The 22,232-nt window shown below is 37.0% G+C and overlaps 1 protein-coding gene across 1 annotated transcript in view; it reads left to right on the top strand.

Moving 5' to 3' along the window:
- Cngb3 (cyclic nucleotide gated channel subunit beta 3) overlaps positions 1–20,471 on the top strand; it is a 150,179-nt gene extending 129,708 nt beyond the window's left edge. Inside the window, exons 16-19 of the mRNA XM_015485764.2 lie at positions 16,446–16,592; positions 17,443–17,638; positions 19,716–19,727; positions 20,190–20,471. Coding sequence (XP_015341250.1) covers positions 16,446–16,592; positions 17,443–17,638; positions 19,716–19,727; positions 20,190–20,471 — 637 coding nt within the window. The remainder of the gene's footprint in view (positions 1–16,445; positions 16,593–17,442; positions 17,639–19,715; positions 19,728–20,189) is intronic.
- The last annotated feature ends 1,761 nt before the right edge of the window (positions 20,472–22,232 follow it).

Genomic DNA, 22,232 nt, shown 5'->3' with positions numbered 1-22,232 from the left:
ATTTCCTGTAGATTTTTTTAAAATATGGGTGCCAGGGAGATGTGTAGACTGTTTTAATTCAATATTCTTACTCTTCATCAAAATAACTCTTATCTTTTTTCTTCTTCCTTTCCTAAAAAAGCAGAAATAATAGATACAGATATGAGCAAAGGTGGGCATATTTGATTGATTAATATTGGGGAGAAAGCTCTTCATTTCCATTTTTTCCTATTTTAAAACTGTGAATGATATCTACTTAAAAATATGCATTTATATTTTCTCTAGTTTGGAATTTAGACTCTGGTTATGTAGCACCTTTTTGTTTAGAGTAAAAAACATAACTCGTGTAAGTCCCAAATATTCCTCTGAACAAATAAATATACTATCAGTATCATTTTTTTAAACGTATGTTTAAATACTCTCAGAATCCCTCCTGAAGTGACTTGGTGAAATGCGAAATTAAGGCTCTTTTACCACCATTTGGAATAGTAGAGAGGCAGCAGATATTCATAACTTTACATAATTTATAGCACCAGCCCGATGGACTGATTCCCTTGTTTACTTTTCCTAAAGTCCATTGGCAAGTCTGTACCACTAGAATCAACCACACACTGGGCATGGTGGCACATATCTGTAATCCAGCAACTCTGGACACTGAGACAGGAGGATCATAAGTTTAAAGCCAGTGCAGGCAACTTACTGAGACCCTGTCTCAAGATAAAAAAAAAAAAATTAAAAGGTTAAGAGTTAGAGATGTAGCTCAGTAGTTGAACACCCCAGAGTTCAATTTCTAGTAACTTTTTAAAAAAATTGCTTCTTTGGAATTACAAAATTGTGGTTTAAGGAAGCTGCCTCTTGACTTGAAGTTAGCTCTCATCTTAGGTTTCAATATCAATGATAAAACTCTGAAGTATTTGTTCTTGAACAATTCACCTGACTCTGGACTTTAGTTTCTATGTCTGTAATTATATGCAGAAACCTAGTTTAGCAAATTGTGTGGTTGTTAAGTCAGAAGATACAGGGGATTCATGAGGAAAAAACATGTCAAAAAACTATAAGCTTTTCACAAATACATGACATTGCTAGCTGTTTTGACTCCCAACAAGCATTTACCTGGGCTAACATATTAGCTCATTTGATATATAGTGTTTTCTAGCCAAACTATCATAGTAAAATATTTCTGTGGGCATTTGAAGGGAGATAAGTAGGTAGGTCATGAAGTACAGAGTACGTATTATTATTTTTCTACTCACTCCTTCCTTAGAATTTTTACCAGGATTCTTCATTATTTAATTAATTCTCTAAAGCCAATTCAACTCTGAAATCAAGACCTGGTCAAGAAAAGGGGACCAGGCGTTTTATATCCGTGACATCTTAACTCTCCAACTTTGTTAAAAATACATGTGTGCAGATGCTCCTCAAAAAATATGTAAATATATATCTAGGCTAACATGTGTTTGCCATTCAGTACATAGTTTTTTGAATATCAAAGTATCTGCAAAGATCAAGAAGCCCAGCAGAGGTGACCCTAGAACATCCTGTGATATTTGCTAACCCAAAAGTTTTGTTAGAATTTATTCTTAGTCAAATTGCAAAATTACCAAGGAACAAAGTGTTCCCCCAATAACACTGACAAAAATAAAAGAATATTTCAGAAAAAAATCTACACAGGTGATCTAACCTTATGTCCCCCAAATATAATGCAGTTGGAAATTTGCTTAATGGGAACAAATGTTTGAAGTTTTAGCCCTTGACTCAGTATTGGATGTGATGTTTTTTCCACTGATAGCATTTAGAGTTAGTTTTATTTCTATTCCGGGAAATAATTCTACATGAGAAAAGGCATTTAAGATTAGAATTGTCTTTATTTTAGGAAATATTCCCATTTCTTTTAGTTATCATCAATCATTCTAAATTGGGTGTATCATTCTAAGAGGAATACCTGACTAGGTTTGTGTCTCAATGCTATGATATAGGAGCTGTGAGACTCTGGGCAAGTTACTCAACTGAGACTTCTTTCTTCATCAGTCAAATGGAGTCACAATAACATATAACTATCCGATAGGATTGAAAAGCATTAATTGTGTTAATAAAAAGACCTTAGAAAACTATCTGATTCATAGTAAGTACTCAATAATATAAACTATGAATGTTACCATTATGGATATTATTATTCTTGTTGTTGTTGTTATTATTATTTATTATTATTATTATTATTATTATTATTATTATTATTTGCTAATCTGGCTGTCTTGACATGCACTCACACCCTTCCTAGATTACGAACAGCTTGAGGGCAAATGTTAATCATCAGCCTGTTGTGGAACTATACATTTCAATATAGTCTTAATTTATGTCTAATTTATTTTTTTCCTTTTCCTTTTATTTATACAGTGAACTCTTTATCCTTCCCTGCATGATTGACCTCCAAAGCACAATAATCTGTGCAATCTCATACAAAAAAGCTTCTTATCAAAGTCCAGTGAGTTGAGGGTGTACCTCAGTAGTAAAACCCTTGTCTAGTATGCACCAGGCCCTGGGTTCCACACCCCAACACCACAAAATAGGTCAATAAATAAGCCCATCTGAGAAAGACAATATTTAAGTATTATTTGTTTCTCCGAATATTCTAAATGGTGCTGTGAATCATTTCCAGAGCAACAAAGAGATAGTTGGGTATATGAAATGCATTGTACTAACCTACCCCACTCCATCCACGGAATTACTCTTACTGAATTAGAGAATGATACACAGCCTTTAATGAAGAGCCTATTAAAATAACCCTAGAAAATTCACTGTTGTGTCTGTTGTGGGAATAAAAAGTTTTCCATCATTTTACAGAGAGTAGCCTCTTTAATAAAAACTTAGGAGATTATTTCTATCTTAAAACCAAGAATTGATCGATTTTTATCATATAAATGGCTTAAAACTAAATCTGAAACACTCCTGTGGCTAAATTCGGCTTTTAAAATAAATCCTATTTTATGTCCCCATTTTCATTTTTCTTTTACTTCCACAATCGGTTCATTTTCTTTTGTATTCTATTTTTTCATGTGTGTTCCAAATACAGTATCTGCTAGAAAGGGCCAGGCAGGTTGTACACTACACAAATTCAGGGGGCTCCAATCACATTGTACTTTGTATATGCAGCACACATTTTCTTTCTTTCTTTCTTTCTTTCTTTCTTTCTTTCTTTCTTTCTTTCTTTCTTTCTTTCTTTCTTTCTTTCTCTCTTTCTTTTTTTCTTTCTTTCGTTCTTTATTTATTTATTTTCTTCCTTTCTTTGTTTCTTTCTTTCTTCCTTTTTGTAGATCATATTTTTATTTTGATACAAATGTTTTGTTACATAAAAGTTTAAAATACAGTGAGTTGTACAATACACCTGTCACCCATCATTTCATCATTTCATTCTTCTTTATGGCTAAATTAAACTCCTTTGTGTAGATATGAGCAAGTTACTCAACTGAGACTTCTTTCTTCATCAAATGAAGTCACAATAACATGTGACTATCCTATAGGATTGAAAAAGCCTTAATTGAGTTAATAAAAAGACCTTAGAAAACTATCTGATTCATAGTAAGTACTCGATAATATAAGCTATGAATGTTATCATTATGGATATTATTATTATTATTATTATTATTATTATTATTAGCTAATCTTTTACCCATTCATCCATTGATGGACATCTAGGCTAGATCCATAGTTTGCTATTGTGAATTGTGATGTTATAAATATGTATATGCATGTATCACTATAGTAAGATCACCAACTCTTTAGGGTAAATATCAAAGAGCTGGGTCATGTGGTGATTTCATTCCTAGTCTTTTAAGAAGCCTCCTCATTGATTTCCAGAGTGATTATACTGATATGCAAGCCATCAACAGTGTAAAAGTGCTGCTTGTTCTCCACATCCTCTCTGGCATTTATTATTGTTTGTATTCTTTTTTTTTTCAATGTCATCTTTTTAAAATTTGTTCTAATTAGTTATACATGACAGCAGAATGCATTTCAATTCTTTGTACACAAATAGAACACAACTTCTCATTTATCTGGCTGTACATGATACAGTCACATTGTTCATGCAATTATACATGTACATAAAGTGATAATGTCCATCTCATTCCACCATCCTTCCCACTCAACACCACATTCCCTCTCCTCCCCTCACTCCCCTCTGCCCAACCCAAAAGTTCCTCCATTCTTCCCCAACAACCCCCCCAATATGGATCAGCATTCACATATCAGAGAAAACATTTGGTCTTTGGTCTTTGGGGATTGATTTATTCCGCTTAGCATGATATTCTCCAACTCCATCCATTTACCTGCAAATGCCGTAATTTGATTCTTCTTTAAGGCTAGGTAAATATTCCATTGTGTATAGATACACCACATTTCCATTCATCTGTTGAAGGGTATCTAGGTTGATTCCATAGTTCAGCTATTATGAATTGAGCTGCTATAAACATTGATGTAGCTGCATCACTGTAGTATGCTGATTTTAAGTTTTTTGGGAAATAAACCGAGGAGTGGGATAGCTAGATCAAATGGTGGTTACATTCCAAGTTTTCTGAGGAATCTCCATACTGCTTTCCAAATTGGTTGCACTAATTTGTAGTCCCACCAGCAATGTGTGAGTGTACCTCTTTCCCCACATTCTCACCAACACTTATTATTGCTTGTATTCTTGATAATTGCCATTCTGACTGGAGTGAGATAAAATCTTAGAGTAGTTTTGATTTGCATTTCTCTAATTTCTAGAGATATTGAACATTTTTTCATATGTTTGTTGGCCACTTGAATTTCTTCATTTGAGAAGTGTCTGTTTAGTTTATTTGCCCATTTGTTAATTGGGGGGTTTGGGGCATAATTTTTTTTAGTACTTTATATATTCTGGATATTAATCCTCCATCACAAGAGTAGCTGGCAAAGATTTTCTCCCATTCTGTAAGTTCTCTCTTCATATTCTTTGTTTCCTTTGCTGTGCAGAAGCTTTTTAATTTGATGTCATCCCAATTATTAACTCTTGGCATTATTTCCTGAGCTTTAGAGATCTTATTGAGAAAGTGTTGTCTGTGTCAATATGTTGGAGTGTTGATCCTTTGTTTTCTTTTAGAAGTTGCATGGTTTCTGGTCTAACTCCGAAGTCTTTTTTTTTTTTTTAATTTTTATTGTTGGTTGTTCAAAACATTACATAGTTCTTGACATATCATATTTCACACTTTGATTCAAGTGGGTTATGAACTCCCATTTTTACCCTGTATACATATTGCAGGATCACATCGGTTACACATCCACTGATTTACATATTGCCATACTAGTATCTGTTGTATTCTGCTGCCTTTCCTATCCTCTACTATTCCCCCCTTCCCTCCCCTCCCCTCCCCTCTTCTCTCTCTACCCCATCTACTGTAATTCATTTCTCCCCCTTGTTTTTTTTCCCTTTCCCCTCACTTCCTCTTGTATGTAATTTTGTATAACCCTGAGGGTCTCCTTCCATTTCCATGCAATTTCCCTTCTCTCTCCCTTTCCCTCCCACCTCTCATCCCTGTTTAATGTTAATCTTCTTCTCATGCTCTTCGTCCCTACTCTGTTCTTAGTTACTCTCCTTATATCAAAGAAGACATTTGGCATTTGTTTTTTAGGGATTGGCTAGCTTCACTTAGCATAATCTGCTCTAATGCCATCCATTTCCCTGCAAATTCTATGATTTTGTCATTTTTTAATGCAGAGTAATACTCCATTGTGTATAAATGCCACATTTTTTTTATCCATTCGTCTATTGAAGGGCATCTAGGTTGGTTCCACAGTCTTGCTATTGTGAATTGTGCTGCTATGAACATCGATGTAGCAGTGTCCCTGTAGCATGCTCTTTTTAGGTCTTTAGGGAATAGACCGAGAAGGGGAATAGCTGGGTCAAATGGTGGCTCCATTCCCAGCTTTCCAAGAAATCTCCATACTGCTTTCCAAATTGGCTGCACCAATTTGCAGTCCCACCAGCAATGTACAAGTGTACCCTTTTCCCCACATCCTCGCCAGCACTTGTTGTTGTTTGACTTCATAATGGCTGCCAATCTTACTGGAGTGAGATGGTATCTTAGGGTGGTTTTGATTTGCATTTCTCTGACTGCTAGAGATGGTGAGCATTTTTTCATGTACTTGTTGATTGATTGTATGTCCTCCTCTGAGAAGTGTCTGTTCAGGTCCTTGGCCCATTTGTTGATTGGGTTGTTTGTTCTCTTATTGTCTAATTTTTTGAGTTCTTTGTATACTCTGGATATTAGGGCTCTATCTGAAGTGTGAGGAGTAAAGATTTGTTCCCAGGATGTAGGCTCCCTATTTACCTCTCTTATTGTTTCTTTTGCTGAGAAAAAACTTTTTAGTTTGAGTAAGTCCCATTTGTTGATTCTAGTTATTAACTTTTGTGCTATGGGTGTCCTATTGAGGAATTTGGAGCCCGACCCCACAGTATGTAGATCGTAGCCAACTTTTTCTTCTATCAGACGGCGTGTCTCTGATTTGATATCAAGCTCCTTGATCCATTTTGAATTAACTTTTGTGCATGGCGAGAGAAAGGGATTCAGTTTCATTTTGTTGCATATGGATTTCCAGTTTTCCCAGCACCATTTGTTGAAGATGCTATCCTTCCTCCATTGCATGCTTTTAGCCCCTTTATCAAATATAAGATAGTTGTAGTTTTGTGGATTGGTTTCTGTGTCCTCTATTCTGTACCATTGGTCCACCCGCCTGTTTTGGTACCAGTACCATGCTGTTTTTGTTACTATTGCTCTGTAGTATAGTTTGAAGTCTGGTATCGCTATACCGCCTGATTCACACTTCCTGCTTAGCATTGTTTTTGCTATTCTGGGTCTTTTATTTTTCCATATGAATTTCATGATTGCTTTCTCTATTTCTACAAGAAATGCCGTTGGGATTTTGATTGGCATTGCATTAAACCTATAGAGAACTTTTGGTAATATCGCCATTTTGATGATGTTAGTTCTGCCTATCCATGAACAGGGTATATTTTTCCATCTTCTAAGATCTTCTTCTATTTCTCTCTTTAGGGTTCTGTAGTTTTCATTGTATAAGTCTTTCACCTCTTTTGTTAGGTTGATTCCCAAGTATTTTATTTTTTTTGAAGATATTGTGAATGGAGTGGTTGTCCTCATTTCCATTTCAGAGGATTTGTCGCTGATATACAGGAATGCCTTTGATTTATGCGTGTTGATTTTATATCCTGCCACTTTGCTGAATTCATTTATTAGCTCTAATAGTTTCTTTGTAGAGCCTTTTGGGTCTGCTAGGTATAGAATCATATCATCTGCAAATAGTGATAATTTAAGTTCTTCTTTTCCTATTTTGATGCCTTTAATTTCTTTCGTCTGTCTAATTGCTCTGGCCAGTGTTTCGAGAACTATGTTGAACAGAAGTGGAGAGAGAGGGCATCCCTGTCTTGTTCCAGATTTTAGAGGGAATGCCTTCAGTTTTTCTCCATTCAGAATGATGCTAGCCTGAGGCTTAGCATAGATTGCTTTTACAATATTGAGGTATGTTCCTGTTATCCCTAGTTTTTCTAGAGTTTTGAACATAAAGGGATGCTGTACTTTGTCGAATGCTTTTTCCGCATCTATCGAGATGATCATATGGTTCTTATTTTTAAGTCTATTGATGTGGTGAATAACATTTATTGATTTCCGTATATTGAACCAGCCTTGCATCCCAGGGATGAATCCTACTTGATCATGGTGCACAATTTTTTTGATATGTTTTTGTATCCGATTCGCCAGAATTTTATTGAGGATTTTTGCATCTAGGTTCATTAGAGATATTGGTCTGTAGTTTTCTTTCTTTGAAGTGTCTTTGTCTGGTTTAGGTATCAGGGTGATGTTGGCCTCATAGAATGAATTTGGAAGTTCTCCCTCCTTTTCTATTTCCTGAAGTAGCTTGAAAAGTATTGGTATTAGTTCTTCTTTAAAGGTTTTGTAAAATTCTGCTGTATACCCATCCGGTCCTGGGCTTTTCTTAGTTGGTAGTCTTTTGATGGTTTCTTCTATTTCCTCAATTGATATTGGTCTGTTTAGGTTGTCTATATCCTCCTGACTCAATCTGGGCAGATCATATGACTTAAGAAATTTATCTATGCCTTCACTATCTTCTAATTTATTGGAGTATAAGGATTCAAAATAGTTTTTGATTATCTTCTGTATTTCTGAAGTGTCTGTTGTGATATTGCCTTTTTCATCCCGTATGCTAGTAATTTGAGTTCTCTCTCTTCTTCTCTTCGCTAGCATGGCTAAGGGTCTGTCGATTTTGTTTATTTTTTCAAAGAACCAACTTTTAGTTTTGTCAATTTTTTCAATTGTTTCTTTTGTTTCGATTTCATTAATTTCAGCTCTGATTTTAATTATTTCTTGCCTTCTACTTCTTTTGCTGTTGTTTTGCTCTTCTTTTTCTAGGATTTTGAGATGAAGTATGAGATCATTTATTTGTTGGTTTTTTCTTTTTTTAAGGAATGAACTCCAAGCAATGAATTTTCCTCTTAGAACTGCTTTCAATGTGTCCCATAGATTCCGATATGTTGTGTCTGTGTTTTCATTTATCTCTAAGAATTTTTTAATTTCCTCCTTGATGTCTTCTATAACCCATTGATCATTCAGTAACCTATTGTTCATTCTCCAAGTGATGTATGCTTTTTCCTTCCTTCTTTTATCGTTGATTTTCAGTTTCATTCCATTATGATCAGATAAGATGCATGGTATTATCTCTACTCCTTTATATTGTCTAAGAGTTGCCCTGTGACATAATATATGATCTATTTTTGAGAAGGATCCATGTGCTGCTGAGAAAAAAGTGTAACTGCTTGATGTTGGGTGGTATACTCTATATATGTCAATTAGGTCTAGGTTATTAATAGTGTTATTGAGTTCTATAGTTTCCTTATTCAACTTTTGTTTGGAAGATCTGTCCAGTGGCGAGAGAGGTGTGTTGAAGTCTCCCATGATTATGGTATGGTGGTCTATTAGACTCTTGAACTTGAGAAGAGTTTGTTTGACGAACATAGCTGCACCATTGTTTGGGGCATAAATATTTATGATTGTTATGTCTTGTTGGTGTATGGTTCCCTTAAGCAGTATGTAGTGTCCCTCTTTATCCCTTTTGATTAACTTTGGCTTGAAATCTATTTTATTTGATATGAGTATGGACACTCCTGCTTGTTTCCGAAGTCCATATGAGTGATATGATTTTTCCCAACCTTTCACCTTCAGCCTATGTATGTCTTTTCCTATCAAATGCGTCTCCTGTAGGCAGCATATTGTTGGGTCTTGTTTTGTGATCCATTCTACTAGCCTGTGTCTCTTAATTGGTGAGTTTAAGCCATTAACATTTAGGGTTATTATTGAGATATGGGTTGTTCTTCCAGCCATATTTGTTTATTTCTGTTACTAAACATGGTTTGTTTTCCTCTTTGATTATTTCCCCCCCCTTTACTGTCCTACCTCCCACTGTTGGTTTTCATTGTTATTTTCCATTTCCTCTTCCTGTAATGTTTTGCCGAGGATGTTTTGAAGAGATGGTTTTCTAGCTGCAAATTCTTTTAACTTTTGTTTATCGTGGAAGGTTTTAATTTCATCTTCCATCCTGAAGCTTAATTTCGCTGGATACACAATTCTTGGTTGGAACCCATTTTCTTTCAGTGTTTGAAATATGTTATTCCAGGATCTTCTAGCTTTCAGAGTCTGTGTTGAAAGATCAGCTGTTATCCTGATTGGCTTACCCCTAAATGTAATCTGCTTCCTTTCTCTTGTAGCTTTTAAAATTCTCTCCTTATTCTGTATGTTGGGCATCTTCATTATAATGTGTCTAGGTGTGGATCTCTTATGATTTTGCACATTCGGCGTCCTGTAGGCTTCTAGGATTTGGGATTCTGTCTCATTCTTCAAGTCTGGGAAGTTTTCTCGTATTATTTCATTGAATAGATTGCTCATTCCTTTGGTTTGGAGCTCTGTACCTTCCTGTATCCCAATGACTCTTAAGTTTGGTCTCTTAATGTTATCCCATATTTCTTGGATGTTCTGCTCATGGTTTCTTAACAGTCTTGCTGAGCTGTCTATGTTCTTTTCCAGTTGAAATACTTTGTCTTCATTGTCTGATGTTCTATCTTCTAAGTGTTCTACTCTGCTGGTAGTATTCTCCATTGAGTTTTTAAGTTGGTTTATTGCTTCCTGCATTTCTAGGATTTCTGTTTGTTTGTTTTTTATAACCTCTATCTCCCTGTATAGTTGATCCTTTGCTTCCTGGATTTGTTTGCGTAATTCATTGTCGAAGTGATCTTTCATTGTCTGATTTTGCTGTTTAATGTCTTCCTTGATACTCCAGATCATCTGAAGCATGTATATCCTGAATTCTTTATCTGACATTCCATCTGCTGCAGCTATTACCTCTTCTAAAGTTGAGTTGACCTGCATTGCTTGTGGTCCTTTCTTTCCTTGTCTTTTCATACTGCTTGCGTTTCTTTCTGCTTGGTGAAACTGTTGTGTTATTGAATTTTCCCCCTATATATTTATATTGCTCTTGTATAGTTGCAAAGTCTCCCTTGCATGGGCGGGCGGTGGCTGTGCTCCTCCTCCAATTGGGGTAATCTGTCTATCTCGCCGGCGGGCTGCTGGGCCCCTTCTCCAAGTCGCGTGGTCTGCCTACCTTGCGGGCAACGGCTGGGCCCCTCCTCCAATAGGGATGATCTGTCTACGATGCTGGCAGGCCGCTGGGCCTATTCTCCAGGTTGCAGGTCTGCCTACCTTGCAGGCGCAGGCAGCGGCTGTGCCCCTCCTCCAATTGGGGTGATCTTTCAACTAGGCCGGCATGCCTCCGGGCCCCTTCTCCGGGACGCGCGGTCTGCCTACCTTGTGGGCGGCAGCTGGGACCTTCCTCCAATTGGGGTGATGTGTCTACCACACCGGCGGGCCACTGGGCCTGCTCCGCAGGTCGGTCGCAGTTCTGCCCACCTTGCAGGCGCGGGCGGCGGCTCTGCTCCACCACTCCTCCAATTGGGACGATGTGTCTACCACGCCTGCGGGCCCCTGGGCCTGCTCCGCCAGTCGGTCCTAACTCCGAAGTCTTTGTCCCATTTTGAGTTGACTTTTGGAAACGGTGAGCAATAAGGATCGAGTCGCATTCTTCCACATATGGATAACCAATTTTCCCAGCACCATTTGTTAAAAGGCTATCTTTTCTTCAACGTATGTTTTCGGCTCCTTTGTCAAGGATCAAATGACCATACATGTGTGGGTTTGTCTCTGTGTCTTCTATTCTGTACCACTGGTCTATATGTCTATTTTTGTACTAGTATCATGAAGTTTTAATTACAATAATTCTGTAGTATAATTTGGAGTTGGGTACTGTGATGCCTCCAGCATTGCTTTTTTGCTTAGAACAGCAAATTATTTCCTTTCCTCTTTAATTTCTCCTTTATTTTCCTTCACAATAAGCAAAACTTTCCCCAAAAAACACAGCAGATGAGTGGCAAAATTACCATATTTATTGAATTTCTTTACTAACATACTATTAGACTTTTAAAATACAATATTTTTAGAAATATATAAATTCAATTATTTTGCATTCATGTGAAATTTCAAAACAGTACTGGAATATTGTTCTTTCTAATTGGCAGCACATAAAATGCCATGTGTGGCAGCCTTGAATAAAAGCTTGGAATTAGTGAATGACTAGAGATTATAAGAATATTTTAGCTCTTTCTGAAAAACAATACACACACATATGCCTATATATTATATATGCTATTTATGCATGTGTGTAGTCCATTTTCTGCTGCTATAACAAAATACCTGAAATTAGGTAATTCATAAAGAATAGAAGTTTATGTGGCTCACAGTTCTGGGATGTGCTTCCCCAGTAGGCAAATACAAGTAGGCATCAGCATCTTCTTCATATCTGGAAAGGGCCCTCTGGCTACATCATAACTTGGCAGAGGCATCCCATGGCCAGATAGAGCAAGCATGCAGGCTCTTCTTATTAAGCTGCTTATGCCATCATGAGGGCCCTATCTGCATGACTTTATCTACTTCTAATTAGCTGCCCAAATCCCCCACCTCCAAATATCATTAACATATGAATTTTAGAAACATGTTTCCATACATGAACTTTGGAAAACACTTTCAAACTGTAGGGGTGTGTGTGTGTGTGTGTGTGTGTGTGTAGGGGTGTGTCCAAATGCTGTTTGTTGCCCACATACAGGTTCTCTCACATAGACTTTGCATATCCTCTCTCTCTGTGACATGCACACAACCATTTTGGTTCACTCACCCAAATTTAGCACACTATTCCAAAATAAGTAGCATGATGTCTAGCTGCACACCACACAGTAGGGTTTAAAACTGCTCAGACAGAATTTTTATATAATTGTAGCTTCTTCATAATTCAAAGTCAGCATTCTGCAAATAGCTAGTTCTTCTGGAAGATAATCAGATCCTATAACAGTTATTAAAGATGGCTTTCTTTCCATGGGAGAGATTAGTAACCTGTTCATAGACACATTTTAATAAATAGTATTATTTGGCATGGTAGAGTTATTTGATTCTAAAGCCTGAATTCTTTTCACAAACTCATTCCATGCTTTAATAATTCTTCCCTTTCCCTCCTTCACCTCACTGTGTTGAATACACAGTAGAGACTTAATCAGTACTTGAAATGATTAAATTGAAAATTCAAAAGTCCTTGAGTTACTGTCTAAGGTCACAGCAAACAGAGGTGGGTCTAGGATTAGAACCAATTCCTTTGCTTCCCTGGTCCATTGCTCTATTCACATTTTTTTTTAACCTGGGGACTTTTCACATTAACCTCCTATTTGTCCTCCAGCATGGACTCTTTGAGAAACTCTATGTGGGGTTGGGAATATTTAGGGACCTCCTTACTAAGCAATTTAGTGAGTGAAACTTTCCATTGGTGGAATGCTGGAGAAGCATTTTGTGGACAAGAGGGGGGAAAAGATGCTATTTTAAACATTGCTGATAGAGTTTGGGCAAAATCCATCTGGCAGACAGACTATTTCCTCCGTTCAAAAACTCATCAAGCACTCCAAATGTGTAACCTGTAGGCAAGTTTAATTAAAGCTTGAGAAATCTCAAAATAACCTGACATTTAAATATGTTATTTCCGTTCTCCTGTTTTAGTCTGACATACTCACAGAGGCATGCTCAGGTTCAAATTAAGCTCCCTAATGCCATCCAGCACTGCCTAACTAGTGGAACACCCTGTGTTCAAGGCTACAGGAAAATGAATGAAATCAATTTATCTAATTGTTGTCCGTTGAATATTAATATCAGAGATATGTAGCAAAGGAGATAGGAATTCAAGTAAATAAATGTGAAAAAATGATTGTGATGGTAGATGATAGATAATAGAATGATACATAGATACATAGAGAGAAGGGGTAAATTTTGATTTATCTTGTCTTTTTCTGGTTAAGACAGAGCTTGCCTTGAAAAGAACCTTAGGAAAGGACTAAAGTAGTGGTTTTTGCCATGTAGCAAAAGAAATGAAAGGTAAAATCAGTGAGCAAAATCAGTAGGCATTAATATAGTCACCCTTTAGGATTCAAGAGTATACCTTCTGTCTTAAAGGAGTCATTCCATTCTTAAGGGGTCTGGAGATTCCTGGACTACCCTCCCCAACCCCATCCTCAGTGTCAGGTACAGATAAGTGGCCAACTCTGATGCCCTAAGGTGGCCTTACATTAGGTTTCTCACCCCTCTTTTCTTTCCTTCCTGCTGTGGTTTTAATTGAACATATTAGGTGATTCAGTTTTCTTTCCCCTCTTAGCATACAAATTATACTTATTTCTTAAGTTAAATGGCTGTCCTAAAGTTTTCAATGTACATTTTCAGCTAATTTAAGCCTATCTTCAATAACACGAAAATATTTCACATGTAGAACTGTTACATTAGGACAGAGCATTCCCAATCCATCCCTACATCCCTTATGACATTATCACTCATATTTACCCATATGCTAGTATTACCACATACACTGCTACTCTGTTAAATATCTTTTTGATATCTTAATGAGAAAAATAAAATATTTCATTTGTTTTTGTCAGGTTTTTTCACTGCTGCTACCCAAAGACCTGATGAAAACAATTTTAGAGAAGGAAATGTTTATTTGACACTCATGGTTTCAAAGGTCTCAATCCACAGACAGCTAGCTCCATTGCTCTTGGGCCCTAAGTGAGGCAAAACACCATGATTAAAGAGTGTGGTGGAGGAAAACAGCTCAGGAAATGGCACCAGGAAGCAAAGTGACTCCAGTCGCCAGGTACAGAATATATACTCCAATGATCCACCTCCTCCAGCCACACCTCACAAGCCTACAGTTACCGCCCAGTTAATCCCTATCAGCAGATTAATGCATTGATTGGGGAAAAGCTGTCATAACCCCATCATTTCATCTCTAAGCCCTCTTGCATTGTCTCACACATGAGCTTTTGGGGGACACCTCACATCTAAACCATAACATTATTTTATCTTCATTTCCTCCTAGAACAGAGTTCCTCATCTATATGATTTTCCTTCTCCCTGAAAATTTTACCATTTCCGGCCAGACAGATCTCCCTCTTTTTTTTTCTTATTCTGGGAAAAAAATCTTTGTTTCTTCTTTACTTTTGAAGGATACTTTCATTGGATATAAAATTCTAAATTAGTACTTTTTTCTTTTGACATTTTAAATATTTCACTCCACTCTCTGGCTTGCATGATTTCTGATGAGAAATCTTCTGTAATTTTTATCATTGTCTCTCTGCAGCTTAGACATTTTCCTCCCTCTGGAGTCTTTCAATATTTTCTCTTTTGTCTTTGGTTTCCTGTGGTTTGAATATGATATGCCCGGGAATAGTTCCTTTGTTTGGAAAATTTCTGGGCCATCATTACTTCAAATATGTCTTTTGTTCTTCTTAGGGCATTTCAATTATGTGTACATTTCAGCTTTCAAAATTATCTCACAGTTCTTTATTTTCAGTTCTGTTTAATCTTCCACATTTCAGCCTGGAAAGTTTCTATAAATGTATCTTTAAGCTCCCTGTTATGGTTTAGATATGAGATGTCCCTCAAAAGCTCATTTGTGAGACAGTGCAAGGTTTAGAGGTGAAGTGATTGGGTTATAAGAGCCTTAACCCAATGAATGAGCAGTAGCTGAAGACAGGTAGGATGTGACTGGTGAAGGTAGGTCATTGGGGGCATGCCTTTGAGACATGTATTTTGTCCCTAGTGAAGTCTCTCTCTCTCTCTCTCCCTCCCTCCCTCCCTCCTTCCCTCCCTTCCTCTCTCTCCTTCTCGGAGGCCATGTCCTGACCTGCTCTCCTCTGCCACATTATTCCACCATGGTGTTCTGCCTCACCTTGAGCCCCCAGGAATAGAGCTAGCTGTCAATGGACTGAAACCTTTGAAATCATGAGTCCCCAAATCAACTTTTCCTCCTCTAATTGTTTTTGTCAGGTTTTTTGATTACAATAATGAAAAAGCTGACTAAAACTCTCATGGATTCTTTCTTGGACCAGTCTACTGACTGATATGTCTGTCAGAAGCATTCTTCATTTCTGCTACAGTTATTTTTAAAATCTATCATTTCCTTTGGATTCTGTCATTTCATTTTCACCTGTCTGCTTGCACTTCTCACCTGTTCTTGCATGTCATCTACTTTTCCCATTAGATTTTTTAACATATTAACCATGGTTTTTGTTGTTGTTATTTTCACTGCCTAGGAGTTCTGGCAGCTGTGCAATCTCAACCTGTTTCTAATGCTAGCTTTGTCTCGTCAGACTGCATTTTTTTTCTTGCCCTCTAACATTCCCTGTAATCATTGTTGAAAGCAGAAATGATGTGCCAGATCATAGAAATGAAGGTAGAATTTGCCTTTTGTGTGAACTTTTATGCTAATCTGACCAGGAGTTGGGCTATGTTAATGTTTGCTATAGCATAGATGTCAGAAGATTCAAATTCCTCTTATGTTCCTGTTTTTGTCTTCTTAAGAAAGCAAAAGGAATACCTGGCTTTCTTAAGTATTCCTCATCAGAGGGAGTTTACACCTTGCAGCTGCTTCAGCTATAACTCACCATTATTATATAGGTGTCCTGCTGTTGGGGGGAAGGCAATGTGTAAGGAAGAGAAGACAACCTAAAGTCTTGTAAGCATCAGTCTTTAGGGGTATGTGTCCTTGTGCTGTGATCTTCCAGGTGTTTCTTAGCTTTCCATCTCCTTTAGATAAAACAGGAGGGTTTGAGGGATTGCATTAGGAGAAATACTCTTCACTTGGGTGAGATAAGTATTTTCCCCTGAATATGAGGCCTATGTTATGGACAACAAATGTACTGAATAATAATTGTTATTTATTTTTCAAAACATCTCCATGAAGTAAGAGTGAAACTGGTGGCCAAGACTCATTTTTCTCTCTTACAGCCTTCTGGCATCAGGAGGAGGAAACCGTCGAACTGCCAATGTGGTGGCCCATGGGTTTGCCAATCTTCTAACTCTGGACAAAAAGACCCTCCAAGAAATTCTAGTACATTATCCAGATTCTGAAAAGCTCCTCATGAAGAAAGCTAGGTATAACTTTTAAAAACCCAATAGAGGAGCCAGGCATGGTGATGCACACCTATAATCCCAGTGGCTCAGGAGGCTGAGGCAGGAGGATGGCAAGTTCAAAGCCAGCCTCAGCAATTTAGCAAGGCCTTAAGGAAGATCCTGTGTCAAAATAAAACAGGCTAGGAATGTGGCTTAGTGGTTAAGTGTCCCTGGGTTCAATCCCTGCCTCCCCCCAAAAAAAGAACAAAGACAATAGAGGTAGGGACCCATAATCCCAGAAACTCAGAAGGCTGATTCAGGACAATCACAAGTTCAAGGTCAGTGTCATAAATTTAGGAAGGACCCCCCCACCCCCCAGCAACTTAGTGAGACTCTTTCTCAAAATAAAAAATAAAAAGAGATGAAGATGTAGCTTAGTGGTAAATCACCCTGGGTTCAAACCTCAGTATAAAAAACAAAAAATAAAAAGCCCAGCGGCTGGGGATGTGGCTCAAGCAGTAGCGTGCTCGCCTGGCATGCGTGCGGCCCGGGTTCGATCCTCAGCACCACATACAAACAAAGATGTTGTGTCCACCGAAAACTAAAAAATAAATATTAAAAAATTCTCTCTCTCTCTCTCTAAAAAAAAAATTAAAAAAAATAAAAAGCCCAATAGAGTTTGACACAGTTGGTTTTACTGTATAAAATCTAAGCTGAGGATAAATTTGGTATGATTGCCATCAACTCTCTTCATGAGATATGCTTAAGTACAGCTGTTAATGCTGGAACCCGTTGAAAGCTGACAGGTAGGAGAAATTACATATTTTCTGGTAGATTTTGTCAGAAAACTCTCACAGAGCTACCTAAAACTGTTTTCCTCTCCTGTCTACAGAGTGCTTCTAAAGCAGAAGGGTGCTAACAAAGAAGCAACCCCTCCAAGAAAAGGCCTTGCCTTTCTCTTTCAACCAAAAGAAAAGACACCGAAAATGTTTAGAGCTCTCCTGGGAGGGACAGGAGATATTGGGAGACTGCTCAAACTGAAGAGAGAACAAGCAGCTCAGGTAACAAGGCAGAACCAGTTGAGGGAAGTAATGGAGAGAGCTCCTACTCTAATTCCACTTCAGATGGTAGGATAATTTGGGAGAATCTAATACTAATGATTACTCCTATATGTATAACATTTATTATTATTTAAACTGTGTCCCCACATACCATCACATGTAGTACTCCTCACTTCATTGTATTTAAATACAGTTGGTCCTCATCATTTATGGATTCTATTTGTGAATCTGCCTTCTCATTATAATTTATTTCTGGCCCCAAATCAATACTCATGAGGCTTTTGTGGTCATTTGCAGACAAGTGCACATGCAGAGTGGCAATAAACTCAAGTTGCCTGCTACATACACTTCCCGCCAAGGTCAAACAAGGAGACACTCTACCTTCTTGTTTCAGCCTTTAAAACACTATAAATTAGTAACATTTTATGCAATCTATTTGGCGCCATATTTTTTTGAATTGTGTACTGCTTGTGGGTGGGGCGGGAGAGTGAGAAAAAGAGAGATATTTTGCTTTTTAAAATGGTTCCCAAGTGTAGTGCTGGCATTTAAAGCTCCTAAATGCAGAAATGCCTTACAGAGAAAATATATGTGTTAAGTAAGTTTCATTTAGTAACTAATTAGTGTTTTTGTCCATGAGTTCAATGTAATGGATCAATAATTCACCAAATTAATACATTAGATAAAGTATGGTGGTACATGACTGTAATCTCAGCAACTTAGAAGGCTGAGGCAGGAAGATGGCAAGTTCAAAGCCAGCCTGGGAAACTTGGGGAGCCACTGTCTCAATAAAAAGGCTGGGGTTGTAGTTCAGTGATAGAACATCTCTGGGTACAATCCTCAGAATGAATGAATGAATAAATAAATAAATAAGCCCTAAACAGAAACATATATGAAGCGGTTATGTACTGATCAGTTGACAAAAATGGTGTGGCCCTAGGCATATAGGAACCTCACCCTAGGAGCGATGTTCAGCATTAGTTCACATGTTCATGGCGACTTTATAAAACAAAACTTTGATGAGCAATGAGAATCAACAGTACACATACACACACACATATATATAGGTATATAAGCATATACATATAAATATATAAGCCATTATATATATATAAATATATATAATATAAATATAAATATACAAGCCATTCTACCAACATGCCAATAAAATTTTTACTAAACAATCAATATATATTAAATATATTTCAAGTCAAAAATTACAGATTTCATCCAAGTCCTTCATGTTAAAGAAAAAACCAAGACCCAGATTAAGAAATTTGGATAAGATCACAATTAGTTATAGGGTAAAAATCTACTACTCTACTACCCAGTGTTCAGACTTTACCACTTTGGCTTCTAATTCCCAGAAATATAAAGTCATTCAAATGTTGTTTTTTTGCTCCTCTTTTAAATTTTTGTTTCTATATTTATTTAATTCTCATAATAAATCTATGAAAGCAGATATTGAGAAACAGAATGGGAATTCAGGTTTTCTACATCTAGTCATTATGTTATCTCTAAAAATACTAGAAATGGGCAGCTGTGGACCTTTTAGAAATGAGTGAAACAAATATCACAAAATCAATCACAGTCAAGAAACTAAAACTTACCTCTTACTTTTCCACATACACAATACTGTGGTAAAAATTAGGGGTGTTGTGTAAATCAAATGCCTCATTTATATCAATACTGAAATAATAATTTTCACAAAGAACATATGAGGATAGAGAAATACATAACTAAATTTCTTAAAATTCTCAACTTTGGTGGCACTTGCCTGTAATCTCAGCAACCCTGGAGGCCGAGGTAGGAGGATCACAAGTTCAAGGCCAGCCCTGGCCACTTAGTGAAACCCTGTCTCAAAATAAATAGTACAGTACCCCTGGTTCAATCCTGAGAACCACGTCGGGGGGTACCTCAAAGATTCTCAACTTCACCTGTGCACATTTACATCTTGAGAAGGTCTCTTTTAAGTTTATCCCAAGCATCACCAGTAAGGAACTTAGTAGGATTTTTACCATGAAATTTCTATAGATAACACTAAATATGAAAGGTTCAAAAATGATAACTTAAGCACTCATGAGACAAATGGAGAAAATTGTGCTAGGAAGAAATACGAGTTTCTCCAAGAGGGTCTCCCTTGAGCTTCTGCAGAAGGAAAAAATAGACGTTCTATAGTATTTTTACATGGCATTTGGTTAATACTATGTTTTATTAAAATATACATATTTAAAATTTCAACTTCACAAAATAAATGAAATAAGTAAAAACTCAAAAACCAAAAGCAAAGAGTCCTGAGCATTGAGTCTAATAAATCTAAGAGTATGAGGACCAATCGGAAGAGAATTCTTTGACGGGGACAGAAAATGAAATCTAGACTAACCCTGTAAACCAAATGCAACAACTCAGCTTCATTCTACAGCAGAACATTTAGTGAATGATAGAAGCAAGTCAGACATGATTTCCATATTCAGTCAATTCTGATAGCCTTTGTCTTGGCAGGAACCATTGTATGCTAATCAAGATTCCAATGTCCTTGCTTATGATTTCAATACCAATTCTTTGTAACTGCTTCTTCCAGGAAAAATGTGAATCCCCCAAAGAAGAAGAGGATAAAGGAAAAGAAAATGCAGATAAAGGAAAAGAAAATGAAGATAAAGGAAGCGAGCCAGCTGAAAAAACACCGGACAAATCCAAATGTAAAGAAAGTTCTATTGCAGCAGAGGAAATGCCCCCCTCAGTTGAAAGGGCAGTTTTACCCAGAGGAACTTCTAATCAATCACTCATCATCAGCATGGCTCCTTCTGCTGAGGCCGGGGAGGAGGTCCTGACTATTGAAGTCAAAGAAAAGGCTGAGCAATAGATGTTTGATTATCTTTAGATGTAATCTAGCTAGTTCCCAGGATTTTAGCTTAAATTAATGATGGGAGATGACCTTGCTATGACCCTTGAGAAAACCATAGGCAAATCCCTAGCTTAGTTTTTAAGACTTATCAGAGAGTGTGATTTTATGTAGTGGCATTAAGATGTTTTTTTAAATTTCTGTTCACCAATGTTGTTAGTTTTGAGCAATTGCCATTTCTTCTAAGCATATGTAGTATGTTCCCTTCACCCCTTATGTTTTATTCTGGTAATGTTTCTTCTTCCTTCCATTTTGATTAGCTTGGTCATGGCTCTGATGTGATTCGTTATCCTTTGTCTTGTACATTTCTTGTGTGTAATTTCTGGTAGAGCACTTCTATTCTTGGCTAACTGTTCTATGTATAGAGGGGTATAGGATCTTAATAAACTAGGTTAAAATCAGATGATTTCCACTCAAACAAGGATGAGGAGTCACTAAAATATCAAATCAACCCCAGAAAGAAAGCAGAGACCATAGAGCCTTCTGAATGAGACACCTGGTTTTCAGACCAGTCCACTGAAGATCAGTAATTGTCAGGAGGACTAACAAACTGACTGGCAAAATCACATTGTAGAAACATGTTAGAAAAATTATTCCCTTTTCCAAAGACACAAACTTTAATATTTTCCCTTATACCAACTTCAGCCATCATCTATCTAGCTCTTCTGGGCCAACAGTCAGACTGGAGAAACCAGACTGTCCCCATCTTCATACAGGCTAAAGTGACATTTCCCAGAATCTCCCTTAAGCACTGGCTTCATTCAAAAGGCAATAGATTAGAGTTTCTCATCGTTTTAAGCTTTAGTAAAAAAAAGTGATGAGGTTGGGGAGGCAGACTGTACACATGTCAAATTGACATATTCCCATAATTTGCGGAACCTACATGTACAGCTGTTTACAAAATCTCCAAGTTAATTAAGTGCACTTTAGGAAGTTGTCCTCATGAATCAGCTAGCATTAGCATAATTACCAAAGTTGCATGCTGTGAGGAGACTAAGAAAGCCAGGCTGATGTCGGAAGTAATAATACATATAGAATTCCATTCCAATAAATGCCATTATTGTATAACATCAAGGTCTGTATAATAAGGCTATTTCCAAGTCCCAGAAGATGGTAATTATTGAAGAACTGTATTGAGAGGATTTTAGCAAATTGTATTATCCCAAAAGCCTGCAACATAGATGCATTGAGCAAACACGGTAAAAATCAATTATTGTAGCAAAATATATCATTTGGTAGACTTATGGTTTAACCTAGTATTTGAGTATCTCAAAACATAACAAGTTTTACAAAATGTCACTTGGTCTTTCTCAGGATTTAAGCAAATATGGACAAATTTTTAAGTAGCACTTACCCAATAAGTGGAAATTTGTGTATAGTACAGTGACTAGAAAGCCCAGAAAGAAAAGAGCCTAATAACAGGAATGAATAAATAAATAAATAAATTTGAACTTGTGAGCACCTTATACTCTGTAACTTTTTCAAGTGAAAATTAAAATATGACACCAATGCATTTATGCATTCCCTGTTGATTATTTCTCCCCCAAACTATCCTATTTCAGACATTATCATCTTAATTTCAATCCATTAGTCTAACTAACATCTAAGAATGTCAACAGCTCTTTTTACTTATGCAGGGCAATAAAATCTTCCTATTTGTATTTTTAATCTAATTATCTTCTTTTGCATCCAGCATGTTTTCTGTTCAATCCAAAGAGACAT

The sequence above is a fragment of the Marmota marmota genome, unplaced genomic scaffold (assembly GCF_001458135.2).
Source record: "Marmota marmota marmota unplaced genomic scaffold, marMar, whole genome shotgun sequence".
NCBI classification, from domain to species: Eukaryota; Metazoa; Chordata; class Mammalia; order Rodentia; family Sciuridae; genus Marmota; species Marmota marmota.
The sequence above is the reverse complement of the archived record's forward strand: the minus strand, read 5'-3'. Positions and strand labels throughout refer to the sequence as shown.